Genomic DNA, 20,647 nt, shown 5'->3' on the forward strand with positions numbered 1-20,647 from the left:
TTTTGGTTACATGCTCTTAATTTTTATTCAAATCAGGTGAAAAATTGTCTAGTTTTAAGATTTTATAAAAATTTCCTTTTAAAAAAAGCTATTTATATGTTGAACGGTTTTGTTTTTACTATACAAAATATCCTGAATATACAGTTTTAAATTCATATGTTTAACTATAATGTACGAATTGTCAGCATTTTTTATAGTGCTGGGCGTATTAAAGCAAAATATGAAGCATGAAAAGTATTATCTAATTTACTTAAATAGTGTTTACCATGACAAGTGCTCTACAGGCAAAGTATAAACTGTAAAAATCAGAGGAAAAAAACAGCGAATTGCTTAATCTCTCTATTTTTTTTTTATCGAAAAAATATTATTGAGTTGATGACTAAAGAAAGCAATATTTTCTTAAGTAAATAAATCAGTTCTTTATAAACACAAATTTTACTTTAGCCATCATATTTGCTTTTAATCGAACGAATGAATCAGGCGATACATTAGAATAGCGATTTCGGAGCAATGCTCCTCTTCATTAGAAAAATATCATTGTTAAGTCTATGAGATTAGTGTAGGGAATACTCAGTTAGTGATACCGAGCAATAACCCACATATCTCGGCTCAACTACTATCTACATTTGAAATAAGTTTCAAACTATGCTGGTTTGTCATTTGATATTGTATACAATGCCTGAGCAATGTCGTTTCTTATTTTTACAGCCAATATATCAAAACCTGTATTTCCAAATTTACCGGCAACATCTATTCAATTTGAGTTTATGCTTTTAGAAAGATGTTCCCGAGTAGTTTTTTTCTTCAAATTTTCACATTTAGTGACCCTTCTAATGCTTAACAGTTGAAACTGTTCTAAAAAGTTTCGAAGATTGTAATATCTTAGTTAATTATTTGTTTTTATATACAACTCAACACATATGTACAACTCAACTCGTATGTTTACGACAACTCAGTTATGCTGTTTACTTGGTAACTTGGTGCACTTAAATTATATTGTAATCTTCAATAAACTTAATAAAATATAAATAAGTCTTATGAGAGTATTCTCAATATTGTAAATATATAAATACATCACGAAGATGACAACAGCCTCAATTTATTCAATATTTTATTGTCATTAAAGTTTTATAAAATTCATATTACAATGCTTCTTTTGCATATTTTCTTTCAAATAGACATGTGTATCTCCTGAACTAGCAGAAAAGATTAACACACAGGAGGTCTGGAACTTGGCTGAAATGCTTTCTCACACTGAGAGTATGTTTTATTCATGTATTGAAATCATTGGAAACGAAAGAAAAAGATGCGAGTAAGTAATATATTATGTTGCTAGAAATAAAGTGTTCCGAACCTTAAGTCGTCACTAACACTTGACAGTGAAACTTAGAACACTTGACTACAACTTACACACAGTTTACGTCATACATCGTAAAGTAGATCATTTTCAATGGAATGAAATATTCCAGAAAAACTATGAAGTAGCAAAAGTTTTGCGAAAACAAATAATCTTGTGGATAGAATTTTAGACAGTAACAGATACGTTTGTTTTTATTTTTTTCTATTAGCCTCTTCAAACCGAATAAAAGAACATTTTCAATAGTTAAGCTAGAGTTTCATAATCTTTATCATAAATTTTAATTTAGATCATAAGGTGTACCCTATTGGCATAAGGCCGCATTAGTTATTAAGCCGCAAATGTATACAAAGAAGAGCAATGAGAACGAAGCATGTATATTACGAATACTTATACGCAATAGCATATTTACGAGGAGCATTTCCTTTCCCGCCCCATTTAAATAAAAAAATTCATCGAATATACATTTTGTATGACCTTTTTGTATACCTTTGTTACTGGCCAATATATTCACCATCTTTGTACGTGAATAGAATTAAATTGCTCGTTTATTCTTAGCATTTAGTAATCCCTGGGGGAAAGTAGCATCAATATTATAACAAGATTGACAGTCTTCCAGCTAGCTAAAAACTGAAATTCTCTGCCTTTGGCATATACAGCCCTAAGATACAACTTCACATTTTCTTGTGCATTAAGATTAAAGAAGAAAAAAAAATGCAAGCTAATCCATGTCATAACCTTATTATCTAAAAAGAATCCGAGAAAAGAGTTTGCTACGTGAATGGCGGTATTACTTGCTAGATTATCCAATGTCGACCACCAATCATCTCTTCAAATGGCTGGTTACTAGAATTATGTATATATATTTTTTACTAATTAATAGACATCATGCGTCCTGTGTGAAAGGCCAGGTTAACCGATACAACGTTATGAACGGAATATTTCCAGATACTTTAAACATGCCAGGTCCGGAGATTATCGCTACCCATAAGCTTGAGCAATTGTGCCTTTTTGGATTCAACCCTTTTAATCCATTTTCTATAAAGAGGATACACCCAAATTCTCTTCTACTCTTCTTAGTTTGTGGATAGCTTTCAATGTGAGCTACTGTTTAATTCTTTAATATCGCTTATTGCATGAACGATATAAAAACGAAATAGTAGATGAGAAAAAAAGTTAAAATGTTCTCCAACATTGGCACATTAATGATATAAGAAGGTTTTGACTATTCAGTGACCTTAATGCGGCTTTTTACAAGGCCGCATGAGGGCTACAGAGAGCTAAAACAATTTACTGCCATTTTCAAATAGAATTAGTGAACCAAGTTCAATTTTCATTGGGGAACAACGCCTCCATTCCCATCTACCATTGAAAAAATTTCATGTTCAGGGTGTTTCGAAAATAAAATGCTCGTTTTGAAATGACCTGCCCTTTCCCAGATCTTATCCCCAAGTAAACTTAGGAAGATATCGTCCGTAGCTCTATTTTCATTAATGTCTGACAATTTCAGTATCTAACAGAAATGAAGGCTGCATGCATTGAAACTTAGAATTGATATTTCTGTCTCTCACGGATTAGCAAATGCTATGTAACATCTCATATTTTAAGTAATATAGCATATACACTGGCTATTAACAGAAGTAGCTTGTTTTGGTGGGATATTTTCTTTTTACATGCGTGATTTTTTTCCCTGCCCAGTTATTCCTGAAATCAGCTACACCTGGTTAAATTGAATTTTTACACTACCTCTCCTAATATTAATTATTAATCCTCCACTTTGCTCAAAAAAATAATATACAGTAAAATTTGTTTCCTAAACTAAATATGTTTATCAACTTTTGGGCCGTAGCATATTTATTTGATTCTAATTAGCTTCTTCGAACCAAAAGGAAAGCATTTCATACACTTAAAGCATAGGTTTTTGGGGAGTCATCATAAGTTTTAAATGAAATTATGAATTCTATTCGGGAGACATTTCAGAAAACGTACATTAACAGAAAGATTTAGAGAACAAAATTTTTTGTGAAACAAATTTTTGACGTGAGCAGACTTCATTGCCCATTTTGATTTTTATTATCAGAAAAAAATAGTTCTGAAATTGGATTTTATGATGGTCATAGTGAACTTAAAATTAGACTATTTTCGATAGATAATCTACATATACTGTTATTCCGAGATTTTTCTACGTCAAATGGTTTGGCAAACTTCATATCTAGCTGATCAGCTTTTAGATGGTAAAAAATCTACTTGTTTTTATTTAGTTTCTTCAGCTTGGTAAAAAGAGAAATTAGATCTGTTAGACATGGGATATAACAAAATCAAACATTCTGCAACAATTTTAATTTTTCGATTGAAAATATGCTTGGTAATTTGACAGAAGCAATGATTTGTTAAACTTAAGATGTTGTTGATCGGATTTTAACAGATCTATTCTTTTCTATTTAGCTTCTTCAAACCTGTAAAAAAAGCATTTCCGACCCTTAGACACGGAATAACAGAAATGAAACCCACACTCTGCTACACTTTCAATTCTGCGATTGGAAAACCTAAGTTTCGGAGTAAAAGTTTACCAAAATCAACGAGTAAGTACGAATTGCAAAAATGTATAACTGACGTTTTGAAAATTATCAAGGAAACTTAACTCATGAATAAAGCACTATTTTAATCAAAAAATAACTAACTTCAGATTTAATACTCTGCTTCGAATTGTAAAGGATGAGCAATTTCTTGAATATACACTAAATACGTAAAACCGATTACGTGACATTTATTTTTTTTTAATAATTTTTTTCTCTCAAAAAATTGCTTTATTTTAAGAAGTTTTCTTGCCTATATACAAGCACAAGTTAATTCTAGGTGTCTCAATTATTTTTAAAAAAATAATTAAGAAAATAAATGCAATGATATGGAAATATCGATTTGCTGCTTTCTGTTGAAGAAATAAGATTAACTATTTTTATTATTTTTAAATTATCAAATTAGGCCTTAATGTTGGAGAAATAATAAAGAGCAATATTTTCAATACAAAAACCATTTGCAAATGAATGGTTGACTGAATGTAAACAGTAATAAGCTTCTTAAAACCGGAAGAAATTTAGAAAACTTCCGGTGTCTGTTTCTGTTATACTTACGAGGCGTTGTCTGAACAAATTAGTTTAATATTGTAGGAAGTTTTATTATTCTGATTAGATTTACGCTTAATTTTACCATTCATAAGAGTTTTCTGTAATTAATAAATTATAACAGGTCGTGAGCCTGAAACGACTTTAACAAAATTAATATCACCACATAAAAGTGTGTAAGGGTACCCATGTTTTGAGTGTTATCCCTTATATGGCTATATTTGTGTAAAATAGCGCTGTTTGTTATTTTTTGGGTAGCAACATAGCAAGCTTGCAGTAGTTTTGCTAACTTCCAATGAAACCAAGAGCAAATGATTTCGGAAGATTTCTTCCGAATTTGCTGTTTTTTTCCATTGGATGGTCCATCTTATCAAAATTAATATCAATACATAAAAGTGTGCAAGGTTACCCATGTTTTGAGTGTTATCCCTTTTGTGGCTATATTTGTGTAAAGTAGCGCTGTTTGTTATTTTTTGGGTAGCAACATAGCAAGCTTGCAGTAGTTTTGCTAACTTCCAATGAAACCAAGAGCAAATGATTTCGGAAGATTTCTTCCGAATTTGCTGTTTTTTTCCATTGGATGGTCCATCTTATCAAAATTAATATCAATACATAAAAGTGTGCAAGGTTACCCATGTTTTGAGTGTTATCCCTTTTGTGGCTATATTTGTGTAAAGTAGCGCTGTTTGTTATTTTTTGGGTAGCAACATAGCAAGCTTGCAGTAGTTTTGCTAACTTCCAATGAAACCAAGAGCAAATGATTTCGGAAGACTTCTTCCGAATTCATTTGCTGTTTTTTTGAATTGAATGGTCCATTTTATCAAAATTAATATCACAACATAAAAGTGTGCAAGGTTACCCATGTTTTGAGTGTCATCCCTTTTGTGGCTATATTTGTGCAAAATAGCGCTGTTTGTTATTTTTTGGGTAGCAACATAGCAAGCTTGCAGTAGTTTTGCTAACTTCCAATGAAACCAAGAGCAAATGATTTCGGAAGATTTCTTCCGAATTCATTTGCTGTTTTTTTCCATTGGATGGTCCATTTTATCAAAATTAATATCACAACATAAAAGTGTGCAAGGTTACCCATGTTTTGAGTGTTATCCCTTTTGTGGCTATATTTGTGTAAAGTAGCTCTGTTTGTTATTTTTTGGGTAGCAACATAGCAAGCTTGCAGTAGTTTTGCTAACTTCCAATGAAACCAAGAGCAAATGATTTCGGAACATTTCTTCCGAATTCATTTGCTGTTTTTTTCCATTGGATGGTCCATTTTATCAAAATTAATATCACAACATAAAAGTGTGCAAGGTTACCCATGTTTTGAGTGTTATCCCTTTTGTGGCTATATTTGTGTAAAATAGCGCTGTTTGCTATTTTTGGGTAGCAACATAGCAAGCTTGCAGTAGTTTTGCTAACTTCCAATGAAACAAAGAGCAAATGATTTCGGAAGACTTCTTCCGAATTCATTTGTTATTTGTTTCATTGGAATCTTAGATTGCATTATATTAAAAACACAAGAAGAAGAATAACATTGGATGGTCCATTTTCCAAGTTTAGGCTTAAAAATCAGTCGGAAGAAGTAGGTTGGAAATCTTACGACGAATTTCCACCCCCAGCGCCATCTGCGCTTAGCTTTACACGGCCAACAATTCCATTACAATGTGTCGTAGTCTGAAGACAAAATTAACAGCTGTTCATGCAAATATTTTATTTTCCTACAGTTAACATTGTTTTATCGGTTTTCTGATGCTTCTCAGACAAATCATTGACTTGAAAGGCCAGATAAAACTAATCAAAGTCTATTTTACTGCCCGAGATAATTGAAAGGATTCAACCAAACATTATTTTTAATCGTCAACCAAGATATTATATTTTCAATCTAAGCATCAAGATTTCTGTTTTTGCCAGATTTTAATATAGTTCTTTATATTTGTTTTAATGTTAATTGGGAAATCCTAATACTTAGAGTTTTTGGTTTACATTTTTTCACAAATTTAAAAAAAATATATATATACATTGAGGGATATCATGTATACTGTTCCCTACAAAATTACAGCATCTTCAAATGTATGTAAAACATTTTGTGTCAGATAGAGAACTTAATTTTATAAAGTTTTTGAATTTTCATCAAAGGGGTACCTGAAGGTGACGTAGTGTAGGTATCTCTATCCTGATTTGTTCTTGAAACGTAGCATTTGTTTACGTTAGCAACTATTCTTTCCATTCTATTTCGAGTTCTCCAAGTCCGTCAAGTTTCAATTCTCTTTGGTGATATATATTCATAACACTCCAAACATTATTTCACAAATATTTCAATCATTTCACTAAATATTTCTTACTTAACACAAAGACTGACACGAAACCATGTAGAACATGAACTAATTATGCATGGAAGTTTCCAGGTTCCACAAAACAAAAAATATGCCACTGTTACAATAAAATATATAAACAAATGATAAATCTAGGTAAATATCGTAGACGAGAAAGAATTATGTTTTAACAATTTTCTATATGCAATACGCCGTTATATTTAATTAAGACGTTAATTAGTAGTAGTAGTTCATTTACGTCACACTAGAGCTGCACAATGGGCTATTGGCGACGGTCTGGGAAACATCCCTGAGGATGATCCGAAGACATGCCATCACAATTTTGATCCTCTGCAGAGGGGATGGCACCCCCGTTTCGGTAGCCCGACGACCTGCACGCGAAGTCGAACACTTTACGGTAGCACAGTTTAACGATGATCAATACCGCACACCCTCGGTCCCTACGCAGACTGATCCAAGTGGGTCACCCACACGCACAATGGCCGCAGCCAGTGATGCTTGACTTCGGTGATCTGCTGGGGAACCGTGTCTTAACGATCAGTCCACTGCGGGACAAGACGTTAATTAACAGTCTAACTTATGTGGTGAAACTTAGCTCGACTTTAACACTCCACCCTGTTTATAAGCTATCAGAGCTGCTGCTGAGGTTACAGGTCACGTGTCTGTGTATCAGATATCGTCTTTTTCTCTAGTTGCAAGTTGTACGCAATTGTGTACTTGCAACTAGATTCACCCTTCATTTATCAGATTCACCCTGTATATTCAATGAATCTCACATTTAAATACTCTACCATGTTACTTTTTATTCAGAGATAGAAATGATCCTTCTGACCGAATGCCGTGATTATGAGAATACTCTTTTGTCGCCAGGATTATTTATATCAGTTCATGATGGAAAGAAGATAGTTAATCCATTCTTTCATGGAGATATTATGTATGGTGGGAATAAGTATGAATATAATATCGGGAAAGAGGTAAGTAAAAAAGTTTTATTTTGCTTCAAAATAGTAGTTCAAGAAGTAATATCACAAAATATCTATCATTTACTATTATTTTTTTTTTTTGATACTTCGGCATTACAGAAAGAAAATTGTGAAAAAAAATTATTACGAATCATTTCTAAGTTGTATTTATTATTATTAAATTTATTATTAATAATTTAATAATAAATTTCGGTTTCTCCAACGTTAAATTTGCAAGGGTTGAGAATGCGAATGATAGCATGTCTTCAACTCTAACTATGCTTTTTAACTAGTTATTATGCCGAACATTATTTTCAAGAAGGCAACTTTTTCCTCGGAAATGAAATCGGCATTGGCGGTTTCTCCAACGTTAAATTTGCAAGGGTTGAAATTGCGAATGACAGCATTTATTAAATTTTAACTCTGCTTTTAAACAAGTTATTAAGCAGCACATTACTATCTTGAAGAAGGCAACTTTTTCTCGGAAAAGAAATCGGTATTAACGGGTTCTTCCCCTGGCGAAACTGAGGACTACAAAATACTGGATTCTTCACTAAATGCTAAAACGATTACCGCATCCTGCTAGCACTGATCACAGTGTTGATGTGAAATATTCTCAGTAGTAGACGGATCGTGGGTTAGAGTCCACTTGCCATCAGGTGAACCATGGGAGGTTTTCATGGTTTTCCTCTCCATGTAACACAAATGGGGGTCAGTTCCATAAAAAATGTCCTACACGAAGGCAAATGACTTCCAATACTTGATACAGGAGTTCCCTTGTCTTCTGGATTGTCTTGTTCTCCGGTATATTCTTACATCAAAAAGAAATATCCATTTTTATTTCAACTATTGCGTGCATTACATTTTGATAATTTAGAATGTATAAGTTGCAATCCGACTACTAAGAGCTCGAAGCGATCCGATATGACCTATGAAATTTTCTTCGGAGGGGGGGGGGGGAGAATGATCGAGAGTAAGGAATGGTGAACCTCTAATAATAAAAAGTTTGCGTGTGGGCATGTTTGCATTTGTATCTCTTTCATAACCCCAGAACCTAATGTGCTAGAGTTCTGAAATTTACATCTTCCAAGGTGATACATTAGCCTTCGGTTCTGAAATTTATTCAACAATTTAATTAATACTTTGGTATAGATGCGTGCTAAATACGATTTTTTTCTCATGCGTTTTCTCTATGGATTGTTTTAATATTCACATATTTTTAAGATGACATCAGTGATGTAGACTAAGTATCAGTTTTATTTAAATAGAAACGGGTGACAGTGGAAGTTTATTATACGCTCTTTAATAATTAATCATTATTTTTTTCGGCCAATAAGTAAGCTCAAATAAAACAATTTTGAATGGCATATGGAATTGCGATCTTACCGAACTAGTATTTCTAAGCTTGAGCGAAACCATGTGTTCATTTTTGTTGTAGTTGCGCCTCTGAAACTTGTTTATACAAAATTTAATAATGTAAAATCCACTGCAAAAGCGAATGGGGAATTAAAAGTACAGTGAAAATTATTTAGTTGTGATAAATGTGGCTGCGATCCATAATATCATTTTCTGGTCTGAATGATACTGTGTGTGGTTGATTAGTAAAACTTCGTTTTGATAAATTGAACTTCAAAAAACGTGTTTTGCTAAAATCTAATAACGTAAAATCACTAAGACGATGAACAAAAAATAGTTATAGTAAGCAATAGTAGTTATAATAGCCATAATAGTTATAATAAGCAAAAATAGTTATAATAGGGACTACAGTAGTTTCACTACAAGTAGTGAAACTACTGTAGTCACTACTTTTTTCGTAGTTTGTAGTGTGTGCAGTTTTTTAAAAATACAAGTAGTGCGATACAAAAAGAAACATTAGTTTGTAGCAATTCCAAGCTACTACTTTTCACTTTAGTTCAGTATACGAATAGGGTTCTGAGATAATTAATTTTTTTAATTTGATAGAGACAAATCTTCGCTGGTCTGTCAAAAGAACACCATTTTAAATGCTCCTGTGACTGCGAGTCAACAAGAATTGCTTATTTAGAGTTACGTATAACTAATATTTAAGAATATTTAATAATTTCTTACGATAAAAAATAATAAATAATTTATTTTTTTGGTCACACTGATGATATTTTTCAAAAACAAATTTTGGTCACACTGATGATTAAACATTGATGATATTTTTCAAAACCATTTTCAATATAATGTGTAAAATAAGAGAGACGACAAGTCCAAAGTAGTTCGTAGAATTTGCCTTCGTGGTGTACGATGGGGATATTCAAATAGATTGTTATAGATATAGACTTAATAACTACTCGTCCGTTTTTCAAGCAGAATTATGGGCGATTCTTCAGGCTATGTATTGAATAATTAGGAACAAATTAAACAGAAATGTTCATATTTTTTCGATTCCCTTTCGGGATTACAAGCACTAGCAAACACTGATGAAAATGATTACTTAATAAAAATGTTGAAAGACCAATATAAATCAAACATGATAATCCATTGGATTAAGGCTCACGTCGGACACCACGGCAAACGAGGAGGCTGACAGTCAGGCAAAATTGGGCTGCCAAAGACCCGAAATAGATCTCTTTGACTAGAAACCAAAAAGTTCAGTAAAGTTATCGATGTTCAAACGAAATATAAATCTTTGGCAAAATATGTGGGATGATGATCAAAACCAGGGCAGGCATACCCACCATCTAATCCCGAAGGTAAATTACCGTAAAATTTATGGAAATTTCTACTTGAATCAATTTATCACAAACCACGGCACCCAGGGAACATACCAATCCAAGTTTCACAATAAATCTCCCCTATGCAATAACTGCGAAGTTACAGATGACCTGGAACATATACTGATTCACTGCCCTCTATTTGATAACATAGGAAAAGCGAATTTCCCGGTAAACCTGACCTATAGCTCCCTCAAACAACACTGGAGGATACCAGCTATGCAAAAGGGCATAGAACGAATCATCGAAAGCCACTTTAGCGCTGGCTTGCCACCAGACACGTTATAATAACGAAAATGTCAAAACTGTTTTTCTCACGCACTGAAATTCAAAGATTTATCCAAACCCCATCAAACTTTTCGATTTGTTGTAAAGGTGGAAAGTTCCCTTTCCACCTACCCTGAGTTTTATAATTAAAATATAGGACATTTTGTGTATGGAATTAACATTTCACCTGTACTTACTTTCACATTTAAACTTGTTTTGATATGTGGACTGGGTCAGCTCTCCATCTGTTAAAATTAACGACTTTGTACACCGAATTAACTTTTCATCTGTTCAAACATCTGCTTTTTACATTTTTTGCATTTTTACATTTTTCGATACTTTGTTGATGATACTTTTCATCTGTTTTGCTATCTATATCTTGAATTCAAGTCACCCTTTCTATTCCTCATTGTAAATACTCATCTCCCCTTTGTTTTTCAAACTGGGAATCGTTTTTGTATATTTAGTTGATCAATAAAATTGCTCCCCGGATGCCCCCGATAGGGGGCGTGACGGGGTTAAGCGTTGCTGTAGTTCGTAGTCACAACATTTGAAAAAGACTAGTTGTAGTAGTAGTAAACTAAAAAAAAATTAATATTATGTTTTTCCAACCACTGATAATTAAATAGTTTTTTTTCTTCAAATTTTTTAATTGTGCGTCTATGTTTTACAGTTTTCTTTGTACAATCACAATAGTTATAAAATCGTTTTAAGAAATAGCAAATAAATTGCAAATAAAAAGAAAATTAGTGTGAATCTCAGATCTTCTGATAAAAACTCTGAAGTTTTTAGCCATGATATTGTCGTAAAAGGAAGGAACCAAGAACAAATAATTGATTGCTTGGTATATCTTAAGCTTTATCTTTTCCTTTTAAGTTTAAAAGTTAATTTTAAACCGGCAGTATAGATATTTCTTCTTATTTTTTCGAAGATTCAAACTAGCTTACTACCTGCTCCTTACGACACTAATTGCACCGATTACCTAGCTTCATGGATGCAGAATAATGGAACAGGCTCTCTTGATTTTCAGGTACATTTCATAGCTTTTCGTCATAAAATATTCTTAAGTATTTATTTTTCGTAATTTTATAAATGGATTTAAGGATTAATTTTCTGGTTAAATATGTAGTCAATTTTTTTATTTTCAAGTGTAAACTTAAATTTCTGGAATATCATTTTGTTTCATTCCTTAAACAGCCCTTCATTTTAGTTCTTTAAAAAGTAATATACTTGCATTCACACATATCTCAATAAGTCATAGTCTTCAAGGAAAACTTTTTCTTTTGAATTGTCCATATGTTTATATTTTACTTTGGTGCATACTACCAAATTTTATGAGCATTTCAATGTTTTGCTATGAAATCAAAATAATTTTCGATTAAATATTTTTAGTAGTTTTTAAGTTGCTTACGTGTCATATGAAAATTTACGGGTTTTAAATTTAAATTTTTTTTTATTTTTTATTTCTAAATCTAACAATACAGCAAGTCAAAGATAAATATATTTTTTCCTACCAATGCCCACCTGGAGAATGACCTAGGTTATACAGGTATCTGAAGGGCAGATTTGTTGACCACTCTTTCAGGGGCACCATTTTAGGAGGGTCAACGTTGCTCCCACAGTAAGACAGATAGTACAGAGAAGGAAAGAGCATCCATGCCTTGCCCAGGATTCGAACCCAGAACCTTTCTCATGAAGTATTACTCCAAGAGAAATAGTTTTTAGAAAGTTTTTCCATAGGTCAACATTATATTCGACTAGACGAATGCAAAAATAGCAATGAAAACTATCAGAATTTTAGGAAAATTTAATTTTTGTACATTCGTGGAAATTTAAGCGTTCTGGGGATTCAAAGAGATGCGGATAGAATTCCCCATAAAGTCAGAAGTGATTTTCGAAAAATGACTCCACATGCTCGAAAACGTCGTCGTGTACCTTAGTATCGTATGGTAAAATTTATGACAGCTTAGTAATCAATAGAGATGTCATAGTATAAGACATATCTATTTAAAGAGAATGTAAGAGATTATATCAATTCAGTAATAATTTTTATGTATATTTTAATTAATTGTTTTATGTTAAGAGACAAACATACATTCAATAACTTTTAATTTTTGCGTTTTTTTTTCATAATTTTGAAATTTTACCCCCAAGAATTAAATATTTTTTCATAATTATAATGTTAAATTTTTTTCAATAATTATTTATTTTGCACGGTTAGTTTAATTAAAATAGTTTTGAAATTGATATTTAAAGCAGTATAGCAATGTGCTTAGAAATTTTTTTGTATTTTTTAAAAGTTTATTTTGTTTTTAAATCATAATTAAATTTTATCATTATTGTATTTAAATAAACCATAATATATGCCTGTTTGTTCGTACTTTAGGTGCAATTTAACATTTGAAATATTCTTATTCTTTCACTTATGTTCTGAGGTCCACGTATGTGTATCTAAAAGTATTAGCCCCTGCCATTATTATTCTTATTATTTTCTTATTATTACTGATGGCCAGTAAAGTAGAAATTCGCAACTGTAAAAAATATTTTTTTGCTTTATTCCTTTATTCTTCAGTAGTGGAGAGGTTAATGCTAGTAATACAAATGTGTTTTCTTGTTTTACAGGATTGCTTTTACGACTGTATTTTGGATGAATTAAAACCTATTAATGTTTGCGTGCCAAATAACTTCCCATTACCTCACGATCAAAGAATGTGCAGATGTATAAGTATATTTAAATTTAGTTTAAGTAAATAGTTTAGTTGCTTTATAGTTTTCTAAAGCAATGCATAATTCTGAAACTAAACACAATTTCAAAAATTAATCTTTTTGATAGTTCTGATTTGTCATTGTAACGGATAATACGTCTTAATTAACTTCTTTTTGTAAAAGATGGTTGTTGTTGTTGACGTATGCCTGTTTTAGGCAGAGTGGGTGCGATAGTTCTTGTTTTCCAGTGGCGCCATCTATGGCCAAGAATTTGACTTCTGCCACACCATACGTCACACCCGTTTATAGGGCGGACCCATTCATAGATCGTAATGCTCACCTGAATCAGAGAACGACCGATCTCCAATCCAGTACCCCCAGAGGTATTGATTTGTTATGGGAACATTGAGGACTCGACAGATTGAACTTGCACCAGTCACTTTACTACACGAGGAGTCTTCGGCCGGAGGGGTTCGAACCCACGAACTCTCGAACATGGGCCCAGCTCCCTACCAACCAGGCTATCCCGGCCGTAAAAGATGGTAAATTAAGGTTTAAATTTTTTCCTTTAACGGTATCATAGCAACACTTTTAATTCACTCTGTTTTCCGAAACCAACTATAGAACAGTTTTAAAATAATGTCGTGCTCTGTAAAGCTGAGAGAAAAAAAGAATAAATAGTAAATATTAAGTTACCATTAAGAACAGGAAAATATCGATCAGTAAAAAGCGGCGTTTAAGAATAGAAACTATCATACATTGAGAGTTACTGTCACCAAGATGGCGTCGTGTCGCTACTTAGTCTGCGTATTCAAGGCTTTCTGGTCTTCTAATCCGAGTCTCTTGTGACTATCATAAGTTCTGCACTTAGTTCTTGCTTAAATGAGATTCGAAAATCTGCTCTTAAATGAGTAATGCCAAGAAAATTGTATTTCGCATACTGTTGGGACTTATTAAACTTAATTTAAATTTGTAATGAATTTTTATCTTCATCATCATAGTTGGCCAGACAGCCCAATGTGGGCCAATGCCTTCCTCTGAAGATTTCTCTATAATGACTTCCGATTTATCTTTGATCTCTGATTTGAATTTTTATATTATCATTAGAAAATTAGCTCTTTTTAAACTTTTTTTGAATATTGCTTTGAAAATAGTTTTGTATAAAATTGTTCAGAATACAATATTTTGAAAGTCGAAAATGGTTTAAAAATAACAGATCTGAGAATTGACTAATATATTATATTATTTTAGCTCCCGTTCGCAATTTGGAACAGTTTGAAGAATTTTGCAACAATCGTTGTGGTAGAAAACCTTGTTTGTAAGTAGATTTATTTCGCTATTACTTTTTGCTTTACATATTGAATAAAACTCAAGGTCTTAGCATGAAACTCATATTTGTTTTTTTTGACTATTAAAATTGGTATATTTTAGGATTTTCTTAAATTAATTTAATTGCAATTTGTGTAATTAAGAATTCTAATACTGACACGAAGAAATAATTTGTTTATTTTTTAAGAAGTCGCTTTTTTATAAAGTAATTATTTGAATTTTTCGAAGTAAGAATTGTATAGTTATAGAATTGAAATAAAATAAGGACATTTAGTTCAATGGTGAATTTTCATTTTCAGCGAAAGAACGTATGAAACGAACTTAGTAAAGAAAGGTCAAGTAACGGTATGTTATTATTATATGTTTATGAAATGTTAGTATTCGTTTTTAATGGTTTCACCACGAGAAGGCATAAAATAGTAAAAATGATTTTTCTCTAATTTTTGATTGACAGTTCTTCGTGATACACTGTCAAAAATTTGAAAATGATTTATCATTAAAAATAAACTGAAGTACCATAAAATTAAGGACAAGCAATGCAATTTAAATTGTGAAGCGATGCACCTCATTTATGCAATCTTAAAGGCGTAGTGGTAATTGCATAGATAGCATTTACTATGGCCTTTGTTAATCAGTATGAGTAAAGCTTCTGACGTAGAAAACACATTTGATTGCGCAAGAACAGACACAAGACTAACTATGTATGAAGCTACCCAAGCGCCCTCGCGTTTGCATAAATAAAGTTCAACGCTACACAATTTGCATACCCTTGTTTACCCCAAATTCAATGGTACTTCGATGTAATTTAGAAGTGTAATTTTCAGTCTAACTTCTTCGTACAAAACTTCTTCGCGAAAAAAGTCTTATAGCTATTAAACCAAATTAAAAATTTTTGAAAAACATGATTTTTAAATGCACTACAGAGGTTCCTTTTTTTTTGTCACTACTAAAAGGATAGGCGTAGGGTATGTCAAGTTTGAAGGATGAGGAAATTTTTGGTGATAAGAGTTTATTGCGAAAGTTTTCCTTCATATTTGAGAAAATGTAAGCAATTTTCTCCTTTTTAATTATTTAAAAAACAAAGATAAAATTTTTATTTTATTTTAATATTTTATTCTTATTTGTTTTATGTACGTTAGATAATTTTTTTAATTTAAAAGCGATTAAATTTTTGATTGGTCAAAAAAATAGAAATAAATTTTGATTTCAATTTCTAGGAAACAATTTTAGCTTTTATGCAACTCCAGTTAAAATTTAAGTGTTGAAACTTCTTGAGTGTTGAGTGTAATAGTGATCGAAATTTTGATTGACAATAATTCTGATTTTTAAATACAATTTGATTACAATAAGGTGATAACGCTTGAAACTCTACTAGAGCATCAGACACAACGCTCTAGTCTAGACTGTTCTATCTAGTTCATTCAATCTGTTCTATCTATTTGGCCAAATTCTTGATTCAAGATTCATTCTACAAAATAGATATAGCGAGTCCATGAAAACGTAGAGCTATAAATAACTTACTTTATCGTACTATTTCTGACATAAGTAAAATTTTATTTATCACGTAGCATTTTTGTTTCTTTAAACATTTTGAATAAGATTATTTTGTGACATTAAGATTCATTAAGTTTAATAATTTAAGTTTCATTAAGTTTAATTAACTGCGTTAAAACAGCAAGTATATAGAACTCATATTATAAGTTGAAACCAAAAAGAAAAAAAACGGAGAGAATTAAAAAAAAAGGAAAATTATTATGAAAAGTACTTAAAAATCTTTAAAATCCAGAAAAAATAACTAAAAGTTTAAAAATTTATAAAAAGCCAGAAAAAAAAAACAGCGAAAAGATATAATTTTGTCATCCTCTCACATGATTATATCCGCAAGTACTAATACTAATACTCTTAATACTATTTGTTTAAAATAAAATTTTTACTAATAAGTATAGGTTTTGTATATTTATTTACTAGGTCCTAATCGTAATTTTGTCTGTATGCTATAAATTTAAAATTGACGTTTATTTTTTATTTTTTTATTTTTAGAATTCGTTCAGACATGATTCAAAATATGTATATAAAAAATTAATATTTGACTAAGCTGTTTACAAAGATTTAAATTTTGTCCAAAGAAAGTACGCTTACGATTAAATAGCAAGTAGCAATATGATTAAAAATTCCGAAAACAAGGCGAGATTTTGATAAATGGAAGCAAACTCTGCAGAAAATATTTCAGAGAAAGGCAAGAGCGAAAACCCTAGAAAATGTTTGATTTTTGGTGGAATAGAAAAGGTTCGCACTTTTAGCACTTTCAAGTTACATCTGCAATGGTAATTCATCAAATATTGATACACATTTTATTTTTATCAGTTAAGCATTAATTCAAGATGCCTACTTTTTTTTACTTCATAATCAATGATCCTAAAAGTACGTAATAAGGGCAATGATTAAAAATCGTTAACCATATGAAATACTTGGAAATAAGTGTATCATTTCAACAATTTATAATTATTTCATTCAACCTAATTTTTCTGTTATTACCTATTTATAATGCTTAAATGAATTTTTCATTTTTAGTGCAATTCATCGACATTTGATGTGATGACAAGTAATCTGGAAGAACTGATTTGCATGTGAGTTCTATTTTTTAAAAGTTGTTTATTAATCAAAATAATTACTTGGGAAATGATGTTTAATGATTTAATGATGTTTCTGTAAATATAATTAGATTAAACTGCATTCAATATAACACTAAGATATTGTTTACGAAACATAATTTTATATTGAAAGTAAGCTGATTTAAACTCTCTCTGCTAAAAGAAATTATTTTCCTCTATTTACAGGGAGCCATTTTTTTATTACAATTCTTGTTTTGGCTTTGTTTACTAACACTGCGGAACAGATATTTCTTTTAAAAACTTTTTTTAAATTTTTGCAGGTATAACAACATATCGCTAACAATTACGTTTAACCAATTCTCGTTGACGAAAGTGGTTTCTGTTCCTAGAATACAGGTATGTCACATCACAAATTTTAATGAATATTTTTAACCCTTTTGCGGTCACACACATGTATCTTTTTTTCAATGAAAACCTATTTTTTGATGTTATTAGATAGAAACATTCATGGATCAACCATGGGTGAAAAGAAGTTATAGTTTGTTTTCGGCAGGCGCCATATAATAAATCAAATAATGAGTTTGTAAAGGGTTAAATGACTTCTTTTACATTTATTTACTGGAATTAACTAATCGCTATTGTTGCAGTAGTACTTTAACTACGTTGCATAAGCGCTGCACAATGGACTTTTGGAGTCGGACTGGTTAAAAATTCTTGAGGATGATCTAAAGTCATACCATCACAATTATAATCCTCTGATGACTCTCCTGTTTTGTTACCTGTCCAGGGAACTGTGTCAGTCCATTGTGGAAATAAAAGTGGTTGAGCGTGTATAGTTGTTATCATTTTCAGTGTTGAGATAAACTAATACTTTTTACAGAGCATGGTAATTACATTTGTTTGTTCATAATTTGCTTTTTCACTGCTGTAGTTTCATTTTCTATTTATACTTTTTTGTTTTGTTGTTTACTGACAACACATATTTTAATGCGCATTAAAATCAATTTCCTGGCTTCATTGTAAAAATATTTCGTTTAAGAAACAAACACATTTTAAGTAATATATTCGCTAAAATTCTTTCAAATAATTGTTATTTTGTCAATTCTTCTTATAGTTTCTGCGCGATAACTACAGATCTATTCTTAAAAATGTCTTTAGTTTACCTCAAAAGGAAAAATGGTAGCAACTATATAATAAAATTAATTCAGTGTAGTAATGTTATAATGTGGTAATGTAGTAATGTAATTTAGCGTAGTAATTTAATTTAGTATTGTAATGTATGAAATTATCTAATTTCTGCCACATTTTTTCCACGAGATTGAGATTTACTTTACATCGTTGAAGAAAAGACCGTCAAAAATTTGAACTAACTGTTGTTAATTTCGTATTGTTTGCATTTGGCCAGCCATTCGTTACATTAATTTCAAACCATTCGTGTTTTGTTTATGAATCCAATCAACCAAATTACCCTTGTAAAACTATCATAACAATTTCAAAATTGTGGGATTTTATGACTGGGAGATACTTGGGACCGCCTTCAATAATTTAAATCGTTTTGTCAATTGGGCATTGTCAAGTCCATTCATTATCCTTAACTCAAAAGTTAAAGTATTGGGAGATCATGTCTGAAATTGCCAAGTCAGCCTTAGTGTCGTTTTTGTCAATCGTCTAGATGGTAATCTTGAGTTATTGGCAATCCTAACAGACCATTATCACCGAATATACATTTGTTTTGCACTGAAGAGCCAAAAAACTGGTACAGACATGAGTATGTAAATAAAGGGGTATGGAGCCAATCAAAGTACACCGCTGCGATCGTCAACGCGTATATAAGACAACGAGTGTCTAGCACAGTTCTTAGATCGGTTACTGCTGCTACAATGCCAGGTTATACAGATTTAAGTGAGTTTGAATGTGGTGTTATAGTCGGCGCACGGGAGATGGGACATAGCATCTCTGAGATAGCAATGAAATTTGGATTTTCACGTACGACCATTTCACGAGTATACCGTGAGTATCGGAAATCCGGTAAAACATCAAATCTACGACATCGCTGCGGTCGGAAAAAGATCATGCAAGAACGGGATCAACGACGATTGACGAGAATCATTAAACGTGACAGACGTGCAACCCTTCCACAAATTGCAGCAGATTTCAATGCTGGGCCATCAACAAGTGTCAGCGTGCGAACCATTCAACGAAACATCATCGATGTGGGCTTTCGATACGGACTTTCCTACAAGTATACCAGTTTTTTTGGCTTTTCAGTGTATATCGATGTTGCATTAGGAACAGCTATAATTTAAGTTATATTAACATTAATCGCAATTTAAAGTTATTGTGATAAAGAATATTTTATTTTTAACAGTATCTTGAAATCGCAAGCAGAATAGGTGGCTACCTTGGATTGTGGACTGGTTTTTCACTTCTTGAATTAGTCGATTTTCTTGCTATTATCGCCTTAATTCTGTTTTATACTATCATCCATTTAATACAGGTAAACATTATTTCTTCTTTCTTAAATTATAATTAAACTGTACAGTGAGCAAAATAAAAAACAGACCACCCTAAATAACTTTTGGATATTGTGATGTTGCTACATGACACGTGCGTCGATGTTCATCTCCTCAATAGTTTTTTCAGTTTCCGTTCGCTTAACCGCAATAGCCTTTCCCTACATTTAACTTGATCAACTAATTTTTCTTATCGATTTTCCCCACCCTAACTTTAACCGTGTATCGCTTTGCTCCTTTCCGCGTGCCTTCTTGGCGGCAGTCGAGGAAGCCACCGTGAGAGAGAAGCATCGATCTCATTTTTTAATAACTTCAAGGCTCTTGCATTCCTGCTCAGCGATTGTTCTTTTTACAAGAAATAATTATGGAGACTCATTAAGTCAAAAATCTAATAAAATAATTTCAAGACACTATCACGTTCCATTAATATAAAAGATGAGGCTTGGCACGTGTTCCTGTCGCCAATGATTTGGTGCGATTTCTACAGCCAGGTTGTGCATGCGGCACAACTCAGATGACTTATTTTCTGAGAAATAGAATTCATCTTCTTTCGAAAGAAAAGTTTTTCTTGTCTAAGATTTTATCCTGGGGATCCCGTATGTGTTAACACCACCTGTCCGGAGCCACCTGCATCCAAGAACCCGTGATGAGAAGTAAAAATAAAGTTTCTTAAAATTTCCTAAAAGAATTCTCTTAAATTATTCATAT

The 20,647-nt window shown here is 31.8% G+C and overlaps 2 protein-coding genes across 2 annotated transcripts in view; both read left to right on the forward strand.

Moving 5' to 3' along the window:
• Positions 1-959: 959 nt before the first annotated feature.
• On the forward strand, positions 960-13,533 carry LOC147806955 (uncharacterized). The gene is made up of 5 exons (XM_087168714.1): positions 960-1,312; positions 3,803-3,939; positions 7,620-7,783; positions 11,711-11,809; positions 13,402-13,533. The coding sequence occupies exons 1-5, from the start codon at positions 1,242-1,244 to the stop codon at positions 13,531-13,533; spliced, it is 603 nt and encodes a 200-aa protein (XP_087024840.1). The 5' UTR covers positions 960-1,241.
• Positions 13,534-14,724: 1,191 nt separating this feature from the next.
• LOC107454508 (uncharacterized) overlaps positions 14,725-20,647 on the forward strand; it is a 29,106-nt gene continuing 23,183 nt past the window's right edge. Inside the window, exons 1-5 of the mRNA XM_043055570.3 lie at positions 14,725-14,803; positions 15,114-15,159; positions 17,386-17,441; positions 17,747-17,822; positions 19,795-19,923. Coding sequence (XP_042911504.3) covers positions 17,410-17,441; positions 17,747-17,822; positions 19,795-19,923 — 237 coding nt within the window. The 5' untranslated portion in view covers positions 14,725-14,803; positions 15,114-15,159; positions 17,386-17,409. The remainder of the gene's footprint in view (positions 14,804-15,113; positions 15,160-17,385; positions 17,442-17,746; positions 17,823-19,794; positions 19,924-20,647) is intronic.

This window comes from Parasteatoda tepidariorum, chromosome 7, assembly GCF_982258835.1.
Source record: "Parasteatoda tepidariorum strain Cologne lab strain chromosome 7, Ptep-v5.0, whole genome shotgun sequence".
Lineage (NCBI taxonomy): Eukaryota > Metazoa > Arthropoda > Arachnida > Araneae > Theridiidae > Parasteatoda > Parasteatoda tepidariorum.

What these genes read in the sequence shown, in the direction of transcription:
- LOC147806955 (XM_087168714.1), top strand. Translation starts at nt 1,242, where the DNA reads ATGCTTTCTCACACTGAGAGTATGTTTTATTCATGTATTGAAATCATT. An exon ending in AACGAAAGAAAAAGATGCGA is followed by an intron (nt 1,313 to 3,802) that starts GTAAGTAATATA and finishes TTTTCTATTTAG; the next exon opens with CTTCTTCAAACCTGTAAAAA. An exon ending in AAGTTTACCAAAATCAACGA is followed by an intron (nt 3,940 to 7,619) that starts GTAAGTACGAAT and finishes CTTTTTATTCAG; the next exon opens with AGATAGAAATGATCCTTCTG.